Here is a 13,564-nt window from a genome sequence, read left to right as displayed (position 1 = left end):
CCTGTCTCAGCCTCTCGAGTCGCTGGGACTACAGGCATGTGCCACCACATTCAACTAATTTTTTTATTTTTAGTAGAGATGGGGTTTCACCATGTTTGCCGGTCTGGTCTCGAACTCCTGACTTCAAGTGATCTGTCTGCCTCAGCCTCCCAAAGTGCTAGGTGAGCCACTGCGCCCGACCTATAGACTTAATTATATCCTATAGGTTCTACATGTATAGATATCGATGTCCTATAATACAACTTAACTCATATTTATTTTAAATATAGTCTGTAGACCATGTGATCTCTCATGTACAATTCAAGTTTAAAGCTGCATGACTATCATTTCTTTCAATCCTGTAAGTGTGTTGCTGTGTTACTCTGTCTATACTTGCAATCTCAGATTAACATAATATTACTATGAGAGCAAGGCCCAGGCCAAACAACTCTATTCCAAGTCCCATAATTCTTGAATACATGTAATATTTAAATGAAGAAAAAAACCTTTATCCTCAAAAACCTGAGATCTTTAAAGAACACTGTTTAATACCACATGGCAATGAGCCCAGTCACACTCTATGGAACTCTTGCATGTTGCCCAATGGCCAGTACTGACTATTCAGATGGTCACCATCCACGTAAAAAAAACATGAAAGCAACACTTTTTGTGAGGTGAGGGTGTTTTATAATTTAATTCTAAAAAATACTAAAAAAATCATAGGTATTGATCTCTGAATTCGTGAAGTCTAAATGGAGCATCTTGCTGAAAAATATGAAGTCACTGCCATAAGTATCAGGGTGTTCCTATATAGAGGCACATGATTTCTATTAATTCTTCAGTTGTGGGTTTTTTCTTTCTTTTTTTTTTTTTTTTTTTTTTGAGATGGTGTCTTGCTTTGTCACCCAGACTGGAGTGCAGTGGTGTGATCACAGCTCACTGTAGCTTCAACCTCCCAGGCTCAAGTGATCTTTCCACCTCAGCCTCCCAAGTAGCTGGGGTTACAGGTACAAGCCATCATGCCCAGTTAATTTCCATATTTTTTGTAGAGGTGGGGTCTCATATGTTGCCCAGACTGGTCTTGAACTCCTGGGCTCAAGTGATCCTCCCGCCTCAACCTCTCAAAGTGGTGATATTACAGGTGTGAACTACTGAGCCTGATCTCTTTTCTATTTTTTATCAAGAAATCATTCACATAGAAATCAATCACCTACCCTGTGATTAAGGGTACTATTACAGAGCCAAATTTCATGGAAATACTACTTCAGACTCCTGGCTAGGGAAATTTGTTCCTGAAACAACAGGAAAAAAATGGAAAGAACTAAGTGAACTCTAATAAGGAACCAATAAAGCAGCGATGAACTGTTCACTTAGCAGCTGCCCCCCAAGAGGCTTAGCTTGAGGAAAGGCTGAGAAGAAGGGAACTGCCATTTTTATTTTTATTTTTATTTTTTTATTTTTTTTATTATTATACTTTAGGTTTTAGGGTACATGTGCACAATGTGCAGGTTTGTTACATAGGTATCCATGTGCCAGTTAATGGGTGCAGGAAATGCCATTTTTAAAAGACAGAAAGAAGAGCTGTAAATCCAAGGTGGGAAAATAATGCTGAACCATGTAATGTCTCGCTGAATAAATATAATTTGTAATTCTAATCCAAGGACTTGCAGTGCTGGCTGGGCATTAGGAAACAACTTTCTGTGTCTCTAGGGAGTTAGAATTTCTCTCTTATTTTGAGAAGGTGCACATTAATCTCCAGCCTCCCTGCCATCCTTCCTTATCCATGTGCTGATTGGACTTGCTGCCTTTCAAGAAATTCCATCTTTTTCTTCTCCCTGGAATAAATTTTCCTCTTTTTCCACTCTAGAGTTAGTAAGAGAAAATTCTCCTCACTGCAACGTTCTTACTCCATTTTTTCCTGGTGTCTTTTTCTACTGAAATGCGATGACAGCTCTTAAATCATTTATTCATAACTAGTGTTTTCTCAAAGTTTTCCCTTGGTTAGTCTTCATTTATCATTTGGATTGAGACTGTAGCAAAGTCTGAATTACTTTTTTTTTTTTTTTTTTTTTTTTGAGACGGAGTCTTGCTCCGTCACCCAGGCTGGAGTGCAATAGCATGATCTTGGCTCACCACAACCTCCACCCCTCAGCTTCAAGTGATTCTCCTGCCTCACTCTCCCAAGTAGCTGGGATTACAGGCATGTGCCACCATGCTCAGCTAATTTTTATAATTTTAGTAGAGACAGGGTTTCACCATGTTGGCCAGGCTGGTCTTGAACTCCTGACCTCATGATCTGTCCACCTCCGCCTCCCAAAGTGTTGGGATTACAGGTGTGAGCCACCATGCCTGGCCTTACTTTTTTTTTTTTTTTTTTTTTTGGTACAATGCTGGGTATCAAGTAGAGATTCAATAACTACTTTTTGTCTAATGTGCTTCAAATACAATCTGTCATTGACCCACTCATTTGTAGAATATCAATTATCAGCAAAACCTAAGATATCAAAAGGATTTGAGAGGGTTTAATCTCTATCATCATCAGGCTGAAATAAAAATTTGGCACAGAAAAGGGACTTGAGCTTTTTCCGCTGCATACAATTATAAAAAAGATATTTAACAATAATGTTTTCAGTTAATCAAAATTAAGTTCCCAAATGAAAAAATTGCCCACAAGATAAATCCAGTGTGACTTCATAAAGACCGTAACACTGGTCAACAGCCCCAAGAAGAAAATAATTTCTTGTAGGTTCTGCTATTGCTGTTAGATTTTACTGGTTATTTTGACTATTGCTGTCACTACGTTATTTACAAAAACTCAGGTAGGTTTGGTATTGTTCCTATAAAACTGGAAGAATAAAGTAAACTCCTAACTAATTTAGCTGACTGGAGAGAAGGCCAATTTTATTACTGTTAATAAAAGCTGACACTCAACCTTTATTGACTGTTATGTGCTAAGCACTGGTCCAACAGATTTGGATATATTGAGTTACCAAATTCTCATAATAATCCTATGAAGCAGATACTTTTATTATTCCCATTTTCCATGTAGGAAAACTGAGGGCCGGGAAAGTTAGGTAAGTTGCCCCAGGTCACACAGCAGTGATAGAGATGGGATTCAAACCCAACCAGTTCAGCTCCAGGGTCCAAGCTCCTAAACGCTACCATTCCTGTCCACAATAATACACTGATCAGAACCAGACTGAGGAAAGCTAGAAAATTTAATATGGAAAAAAAAATTCCCCAATACATTAAATTAGACACATGACTTATTATTATGAAACTGTGACTAAATTCCCAATCCACCTTATTCTAATTTAGTTGAAACATTTGTACATTTTGAGTTTTCAAAAATATGTACTCAGCTGAAAAGCAGTATCTATTTATGTTTGTTTGAATTTGTGCCACAGGATTTTTAAGTTGTTGACAGGAGTGGAAATGTCATGGACTAAACTAAAACATCTCTGAATATGGTCTCTTAAGTAATGTAAATATAAATAAAGTAAGAAAAAGTTATGCTTATAAAAATAAGCTTATATTTTAAGTTGTTCATCCAAGGCAAAACTTTGGAATACTTCATATAGGTCCAAATACGATGTTTGTAAGCCTTCATTTCAAAAACCTTATGCCTTCATGCTACCCCTCTGGTCTCCACAAGAGCATCTTACCTAAGACCTATTCCATTCTCCAAAATCAACCTCTTTCCTCCATCAGAACCCAAGTACCGCTCCCTTAATCTAGAAGGATTCTACTCAGTCTGAAAAAATTTAACATAAAAATGTAAATGCCCTTGGCCCTCGAAATTTTCCAAAGGCTTTTGTGTTTTAGACAGAGGGTACCTCGATAGTCCCAATGAATCTCTAATTGGCAAAATTACTAGGGTGTAACAAAGGGTATCAACAGAGATATGGCTATAGTAAAAGTGGTATCTCGGAGCAAAGTAGTTATTACAAAATTGTCCTGACCTAAAAAAGACAAAAATGTCTTCTTTCCACTTCAGACCTAATACATCTAACATTTCAGGTTAGAGCAAATGTAGGAGTTTGTTACCACAACTGTTCCTCTGGCTACTGAAGCAGGGGAAGAAGCTGTTATTTGCATGCACAGGTCATTTGAAAGGAAGTTATTTGCAAGCTGGGGTTGACCTGGATCTTTCTCGCAGAACAGAAGCGCGTTCCGTATAGGTTAAATGGGGGGAGGGGTGATCTTATTGTTTTGACAATTTCACAATTCCTTTAACAAAAATTATTACTGTTAAGCACTGGGCCACACTGGAGTGCCAAAGGAGAATTTTCTTTTTATTAACCTTTACTGTGAACAAAAGAAGGGCTTGCATATACAAATGATTCCAACGGATTCGTTAATCATTCCCTATGTTTGTCATTAGGGATAAAAAATAAGCCATTCTTCCAGGAGAACACAGTCTAGTGACAGAAAATTTTTTGATGTCTGATAAAGAGTCACAATGACAATGATAAGTCTAAGTGTGGTGTACCTTGTCATTTTGACCTGGTTTTGCAGCAGTGTTGTCATATTTTCCAGAAATCTAAAGAACTTTAAAAAAAATAACTATCTTAGAATCAGCACTTCCCCATTTATCAATACAAAAATTTCTCCTGTTTCAGGCTCGACCCCACACTCATCTCCTAAAACTCTATTTCTGGTTAATAGAAAAGCTAGATCTGTTCTTTACAGGTCACTCTATTTGATGGACTTCTGCAAACCTTTCCAGAAAGCATATAACAAAAATGGCCAATAAGCCTCAGTGGAACCTAAAGTAAACTTGTCTCATCTGTTTTAATTCAAGTTCTGTTGAACTAATTAAAACCCTATCAACTTTCAAAGCCAGAAAAGAAGTGCAACTTAGAGTGTTGCTAGGGATTCTGTTTTTTACATACAGGTCCATGTTCTGGGTAAGGAACCACTTCCAGGATAAAGAGCCCTAAATGGATGCAAGAGTGTGTGTGTGTTCCTGCCCTCCTGCCAGATTTTCTGAAGAAAATGGAAAGCAGATCAAAAAGGCACGCCAACTTGAAGATTGGTGGAAAACTGCAATTTCACTTAGAGTAGTAGGTGGCAATAGGGCTAGATTATGACTAAGAAAAGAAAATGAAAATGAGAAACACATGAAACCTGGAAATATTAAAAAATTAGAGGCTTCATCAGATAAGACAATGGGTGTGCTAAAAATTTAGTGTAGAAAGTACATGAGTAAAAGCAGCTGACACTACAAGACATCTGTTGGACCACAAATGACAATCAGAAAACAGCAGAGGCTTCAGGTGCCTCCCAAAAGTGAACAGCCCCTTGGAGACCCTGGAGATGGTAGAGGTGGCTTGAACCTCACTGAGAGTCAGAAAAGCACTCTAGGCTTTGATAGGTCAGACAGCATGGGTCTCTGATTTCTACATTATATCTCATGCAGGTCAAATTACTTTTATGTATAATATTACAAGGTGAATAAATCATACGAATATATATATTTTTAAAAGAATCTACTAGTAGGACACACCAAGGTATCTTCCAGGTTATATTCTCCCAGGAGAATTTTATAAGTATTTCTCCTTTATGTCAAGGCATCTAAAATAATAGATGGTTACTTTAAAGATGATTTGAATTAACTCTTCTAAATGCTATCTAAAAATAACTTACAATAAGACATTGATTAAAATTTAAAGCCAGACAGAGATTTACTTTGAAAGACAGATCAAATGTATACTTCTTAAATTCCATATCTTTCTTTATTTTAATGGTTAGGCCCAAAAATGAATAGAGAAATACACATAAAAGACAGAAAGAATTAAATTACCTTGGACCAGCAGAAAATTCAGAAAATTCACTAATCAGAAAATTCAGTCTAAATGAACATTACAATTCATATTTAACGAAAATGATTATGGTCACTTCAAGTAAGAGGTGATCAATACACATAAACATTATCTTTTTGCTTAGGGAAACATACTTGCTTTCAAGTTACACATTATTTTATTTAGGTGATATTTTAATATAATGTTAAGTAAACAAGATTTATCTATCATGGACAAACCACTACACTTCTCAGTGTCTTACTTAGGCTGTGTCTAAGTGATGCCACAAGAAGCACAACTTACTTAAAAATTTAGCCATTTGCTGGGCGCAGTGGCTCACACCTGTAATCCCAGCACTTTGGGAGGTGGAGGCGGGTGGATCACGAGGTCAAGAAATCAAGACCATCCTTGCCAACATGGTGAAACCCCATCTCTACTAAAATACAAAAAATTAGCCGGGCGCAGTGGTGATCACCTGTAACCCTAGCTACTCGGGAGGCTGAGGCAGGGAAATCGCTTGAACCCGGGAGGCGGAGCTTGCAGTGAGCCAAGATTGCGCCACTGCACTCCAGCCTGGCGACAGAGCAAGACTCCATCTCAAAAAAAATAAAAATTTAGTCATTAATATTAAATTGCATAGAAAAATATTCAGAACATATTATGTATAAAACAACTGGTTATAAAGTAGTACGCACACAATGGCTCCGATCATATAAAAATGTATATGTACATTTGTATACAAATCAATATGTAAATGTAACTGGAACAAGCGCATATACAGAAATATGGAAATGACTAAGAGAATATACTCCCCAAAAGTACACGATTAAGTGAAATAAATGTATGTGGCTCTATTTTTGAATTAGACATCAAACTCACAATAATAAAATCAATTTGAAATTTCTTACTTCATTTTTTCCATCCGAAAATTATTTTGACAAATTAAGAACCGAGAGATTTAAGAATTCAGACCATGTCTTAACAAATGCCCTTTCTTCATTTTTTACCAGATTGTAAGGAAGTATTGTTCTTGGGATCTAGCAGCAGTATTTGGGGGAAAAAAACGACCAAACAAATAATACTGTCTCAGTTTAATGTGGATGACAGATACAGTTTTAGGTTCAAAAGGTATCCTGATCTAGTCTAGAATACACTTGTTTTTCTAGAAAAAAAAAATGACTAAAACTGAGATTTTAAACCATATAAGAAATCAGATAGAAATTTCTCAACAGGATCAATGGTGATTAGGAATTGTATGGTTTACCCAGCTCTTGTTTGTGTGTTTTAACAAAAAGAGCAAATTGGGTGTTACTCACTTTGGGGCCTTGAAGTCCTGGTTTTCCCGGAGGACAAATACAGGGAGCTGGAGTTGAACCTACATCACTGGGACCATTAAGGCACTACAAAGACAAAAATGGAAACAGACAACAAGCATGGAAAGACATATAGGTACATGCACACGTATGTTTATGCATTTATATATTTGTGTAAAACGGCAAAAATATCTTACATTCACTTTCAAATTTTATTTAGCCCAACCCAACAGGAAATTCCAAATCACAAAAATCTATAAATATTAAATACATTGAAGTTACATAAAAATGGGTTCTATTTGTCTAATGTATATACTTACAGTTGTTGGAAAAGAGCTAAGTGGTCCCACAATACAAATATTACCTTAAGGGGAACAATAGTATCCAAGCCTACCTCTCCATTCTGAAAGAAAAACAACAAGTGTGTTTTAAAATGTTTTTAATAAAAGTTATAAATTATCAGCCTAATATACAGATATTTCACCATCCAGATTAGAGATATATGAAGTATGAAAACCAACAAAAACCAAAATATTTCCCTGCATTTATCCTAAAAAGTCACCTATCTATATATGTTACTACTCCATTCATATAGGAGAATACAGAAAGGATATATTTTTTTAAGGTGAGTAGAAGAAGAAAATTAAAACACCAGAGCTGCTTGACATAATAGTCATGCAAGATTAAAAAATACCTCCAGATGAGATTTATATGCTGTCTTGAAATTTCAGGAAATCATTTAAGAACCAGAAAAAAAATGTTGAAACACATCTGAGGAAGTTACAAACTTCATGCATTAAAATCTTGCACTTGAGGAGAGCTTCTCCTAAAATAGTCTGTGTTTTATTCAATAACATACAATTTTAAAAGGACAATCATCTTTCCAAACAATAAAAATGAGTTCAAAAATGAGAAGGTTGGACTGAAGGTGCAAAAGGCAAACAGGCCACAGAAAGTCACACCTGAGAGTAACGAAGGAGACATTTAAACAAAGTGGAAGTGAGAATTCAAAATCAGCTATCTAAAGCTGTGCTTCATCATATGAAAGGATAATGGTAATGATCATATGTCAATGCAGAGACATCAATAAATGAAGTATGCACAATGAATTCTCAAATGCCATAGCTTATTAACACTTTTAAAAGAGATTTACATTTCAAATTATAAATATCTAAAACTATACTGCTTAAACAGTTATTTATCTAGAAAACCCAGAATTAAATCCTTTCTAGAAAACTCTGACTACAGATCTTTTAAATGTGCTGTTCTGTGTCTTCAAGGTTTTAGAACATGTGGATCCATACATTATTCATTTGATGGGAAAAAAGAAGATGATGACAACCTAACTATACACATTTTAAAAACTATGGTTGACTCAAATATCACTGGGAATTCACATCGTCAAAAAGTTGTACAACATTCTACCATATTTCCACTAGCAGTAATACACCAATATTTTGCCCAGGGGAAAGGGGATTCATTACACACACACACACACACACACACACACACCCATGCGATGCTGTAACATTTTAGCTCATAATCTTTTTCCTCCTAACACATTAATGAAAATAGCTAAATAAATAGAAACACTGCTTATATTCTAGAACTATAATAAATTTTTACTTAGGTATCAACAACAAGAAAAGTATCTATTCATTATTTCACTGACACTTTGAGAAAAAGTGTCAGTGAAAAGGAAAAATAATTATTTATTGCTCTTCAGAAGTGTGCTGTTTGGGGTGTTCTGTCCACGTGTTTAATGTACATTATTATATTGTTATATTATATTATACATGATTATATTAAGTATAATGATGTATTTCACACACTGACATTCAAAGCATCCTACATTTTTCTGGAGCAGGTCTCATCTTGCTTTACCTGAGCACTGGAATAGTCATAGTCATAGATGATGGGAAAAAACATTACTGGCGGGGCGTGGTGGCTCACGCTTGTAATCCCAGCACTTCAGAGGGCTGAGGCTGGCGAATCACCTGCGGTCAGGAGTTTGAGACCAGCCCGGCCAATATGGTGAAACTCCGTCTCTATTAAAAACACAAACATTAGCTGGGTGTGGTGGCAGGCATCTGTAATCCCAGCTACTCTGGAGGCTGAGGCAGGATAATTTCTTGAACCCAGGAGGCGAAGGTTGCAGTGAGCCGAGATCGCGCCACTGCACTCCAGCCCGGGCGACAAGAGTGAGACTCTGACTCAAAACAAAACAAAACAAGAAAACATTTCCTTGTGGTCTTTCACTCACACTTGCACAATGACACATAACAATTTCATTTCAATTGTAACCTCAAAATATGTTTTGCTTCATCTAACTTCACTTCCACTAACATTAAAAACTAAAATTAAGTCTACATATTAAATTAATACTCAGATATTATCTACTTTTTATTTATTGCTTTGAAAGTGCTAAAGCAACATCTGGGAACAAAACAATCCCTCCTACTTACAAATCCAGGAATCTCACATGCTGTCTCCCGGTTGTTCTGTTCTGGGTCACAGTAGATTCGCAACTTTTGGACATCAAACTAAGAACATAAACCCAGTAGAATTAAAGTTGAGGCACAAGCTAATTGTTTTATAAGAGTAACTCAGATACATAGAAACATCCACTATGGTTAGTAATTGTGTAAGGTTTACATCACAGCATTTAGCTAAAACAATGAAAATTCAAAATTTTTATACTTTACACTATAAAGATGTGATGCAACATTAACTACTAAAGAAAAATTCCCTAGCACCAAGAGCAAATCTCCGATTTTCTTCCAGAACTCAGTGAGGCTTTTTTAGTACTCCTGTATTAAAAGCTAATCTAAAGAGCATTTTGTCGGACACTTAAAAGTTTTCCCAGGTTTTCTGTGTTTATCTTAAATCTCTACAACATTCCTGATGGTATAGGGTGGACTCAAGAAGCCATCTTTGGTCTTTGCTATTTAGTTGCTGGCATGGAGTGTTGTGTGATTAGTAGGCCCAGCACCTGTTAATCTTTAAATATTTACTACAATTTGACATGTAGCATTAATTCATAGAGACCACATGTGTAAACATGTATATGAAAATGACAGACTCGTCCTTTAATAGAAACAGTGCAGGAGGGACATACCTTTTCAAATAAAGGATTTTTCTAGAAATGGTGTTTACAGCCACATTTCTCCATCCAAATACAGATACTCCAGTTTAAGGAGGTATCAAAAAGTCAAAACAAAACTTTTGTAGGTATAATTTGAACATACCACAATTGCTTTATTTTTAAGGAACAGTTTTGTTTGTGAAGAACCCTGACATGAATTAATCTAATTTTATCCTTGCAGCTGCAAAGACATTTTTATAGCCCCACTTACAGATGAAACTATATTTTCTTTTCCAAATTCATTACTTAAACTGTTTCTCTTGGGAGACATGAAATTAATGTTTCCTAGAAATGTAGAATTCTATCCTGAACCCAGGGGAACATTTTTCTAAATATTCTTATGAAATAGATTAAGTCCAATTTTGCATTTTAATACATATACATACACATAATTTCACTAATGAACTGACCACATTTTGGTGAACAACTTAAGGGAATTCATAATTAAGTTAAATACGATTAAATGTAGTGAAAACTATTAAAAAGGACAGCAAAAGTTTCATTCTATATGATTCAAAGAGTAAATCATTATTTATCTACCTGAACAGTTTCTTCTTTTCCAGAATATTTTCCAATTTGGGTTTGCCCATTGATCAAGATCCCTAAAACTGGATGTAAGGGCTTGTTTTCAAGTTGTTGGTCATCAATATATAAAGTTACATCTTGCTCTGTTACTAAGAGACGAATTTGGTGCCAGCCTTCATCAAACAACGTCTACAAAAAAAAAGTGTGGAAGATTGATAAATAAAGCCCCTAACGATATTTTATTTTCTTTGTTCTTACTCCCTTGTTCCTAACCATTGCTGACAAACTTCATCCCACACAGACTGACTGTATTATACATTAATTCACCCTGATCCAAGGTGGACCTCATATGCTATCCACCAGTTCTTTCATTAATCTTTATCTGAGTTCCTATTACATATTTCAAAGAAATTGTGTCAAACAACTTACTAAAGCAACTACCTCAAAGTCATAAATGAGTTTAATAATCTCTGAATCCAAATGGCTTCTCTCCTTCCTCATCTTGTTTATTTCATTGCAACTTTGGGCCCCATAACTAATCAATCTTCCATGATAATCTCACTCAACTTCTGGAATTCAAACAATCTTGATCATTTTCATTTATTCCTCTCTAGTTGTTCATTCTTTCTCTCTGCCTCTGAGTGTTCTTCTCCCTCAACCTACCCTTCAATGAGGGCATTACTCACAGGTCTATTCTGGACATTTTTCACTCTCTCTTTGACTCATCCATTCCTCCAGGCCAATTATCACTGCTATGTAATAACTCCCATGTCTACACTAACAGCCTGTACCTCTCCTATGTGTGGGTCCTATAATTCTAATACTAGGTAGAATAATTTTTCAGGATGTTTCACAATTAGCCCAACAACGTATGCAACAAAATAAACTTGAACTACCCCCCAGAGTTTTCTTCTTGACCCCGTTTCCCTACGTAATAGCATCCTCTAAACATAAGTTTCTTTCTTCGAGTTGCAGTAACTAACCAGATGCAGAGTTCTATCCAGTATATTTCTTCAACATGACTCAAATTCATTTCTTCATTTTCATTGTCACTGCCATAATTTAGGCTCTTGGAACTCTTGTTTTACTTCAATAATTTTCAAATCTGCCTAGATCTCTGACCCTTTCATTTCCAAGCCATCCTTCAGACTACCACTAGAATTAATCTCTCTCCCTACAGTTCTGTTAGGGGAGATGTTCCATCTTATTAATTTCTGTATCCCCAGGACCTGGCCTAATTTTAGATAAAGTTGAAAGTATTATTTATGGACAGAAGAAGAAAAAGAAGTAGAGAAGATTGCCTTGACCGTGACACACTATGGTCAAGACCTTTTGATGAAACATTCACTGAATAAAGTCCAAACCACATTATATGGCTTTCCAGGCTCCTCATAAATTGGGCTTACAGCTAGGGAGCTTTTTCTTCCATGCATCTTATACTCTAAACACAGGAGAGTCACTTTGCATTCTCTAAATAAAAACCCTGCATTTTATTACACACATGATGACTCAATACTGAATCATTTATTTAATGTGCCCTTATATCCATCTCCATCAAAATGCTATACATCCTTCAAGGTCCAGTTCAAAAATTATTTCACTTATGCAGATTTCCTCTTATTTTATGTTAGAACACATTTTCCCATCCACACTCCACTAACACTTTGTACTTCTATTTGATACCAGTTGCCTTGAATATCCTATTGGAAATACGCTCTTTGAAGGTAAGAAACATGCCTTATTCATTTGTCATTTCTTACACAATCTGGCACATTGGCTTTAATGAAGACAGCAAATAACAATTTTTTAAATGTAATATACTTACTAAATGAAGAAATCGCATATTTTATATATATTACCATATATATTTCCTAAACTGTGTAATATGGCTTTAGACTATCATAATTATAATAATGAGCAAAACTTACTTTTATTATCGCATCTGGATTCTGAAAACATGATTTTCAAAATAAACTTTTTCAAGTTTATATATTCTATTAAATATGTATTCCATTCGGGGAAATAAAATGTCCTCCTAAATTAAGGTAAATTTCATACCTATTATGTATCTGGTATTTAATATTCTAACAGATATGTCTTCATGTAAATATCCTGTAGAACATGGCAGTGTAAAACAGACCAATATGGACTTTGACGTCAACTAGACCAAAATTTAATTCCTGATGTCATCACTTATTAGCTGTTCTACTTTGAGGGAGAACTTAACATCCTTGAATATTAGTTTGTCTGCAAAATGGGAGCAATGGTTTCTTTATTGGATGGCTATTATAATTAAATGTGCCTGGTACCTAGTAGTAGGCACTCAAAATACATCAGTTCCCCTCAGCATTTGTCCCCATATTGATCAAGAAAAAATTTTCCTTTCTTTGTTAGTTTTCTTCAACACAGAAACATTAAATTTAAAGTAAAAATATTTCCACTCATGTTAAAATTATAGCCCTCTTTTCCCCAACACACATAAACTCAATGGTGCTTCCCCATGAATATCGTAATCATGGTATTATCCCAGGCATCTTTACCTTAACTTGAGGGTTAGCAAAGGTAACCACTTGTGAGCCATTAATTACACTGGTTGTTGTAAATAATAAGATTTTGTCCACACCATTTAAGGTAACTGCTATTTGTGGCCTTCCATCAATAGTTAATATTCTCCATAAATCCCAAATTTTCTTGACTTTAAATCTTTGAGTAGACACAAATACATACGATGGAGGAAGACCTTCTGGGAAAACATTACTAGAAAAAGAAGAGCAAGTGTAAGCTTAAAGAATTCTTGA

The 13,564-nt window shown here is 35.5% G+C and overlaps 1 protein-coding gene across 1 annotated transcript in view; it reads right to left on the bottom strand.

Moving 5' to 3' along the window:
* COL21A1 (collagen type XXI alpha 1 chain) overlaps window positions 1-13,564 on the bottom strand; it is a 182,266-nt gene that overhangs the window by 99,193 nt on the left and 69,509 nt on the right. Inside the window, exons 5-9 of the mRNA XM_030803600.1 lie at window positions 13,307-13,523; window positions 10,782-10,955; window positions 9,562-9,639; window positions 7,491-7,499; window positions 7,100-7,183 (exon numbers count right to left, since the gene is read on the bottom strand). Of these exons, the coding sequence (XP_030659460.1) occupies window positions 7,100-7,183; window positions 7,491-7,499; window positions 9,562-9,639; window positions 10,782-10,955; window positions 13,307-13,523 (562 nt within the window). The remainder of the gene's footprint in view (window positions 1-7,099; window positions 7,184-7,490; window positions 7,500-9,561; window positions 9,640-10,781; window positions 10,956-13,306; window positions 13,524-13,564) is intronic.

Source organism: Nomascus leucogenys, chromosome 22a (genome assembly GCF_006542625.1).
Source record: "Nomascus leucogenys isolate Asia chromosome 22a, Asia_NLE_v1, whole genome shotgun sequence".
Lineage (NCBI taxonomy): Eukaryota > Metazoa > Chordata > Mammalia > Primates > Hylobatidae > Nomascus > Nomascus leucogenys.
This window is presented reverse-complemented; position numbering and strand designations above follow the sequence as displayed.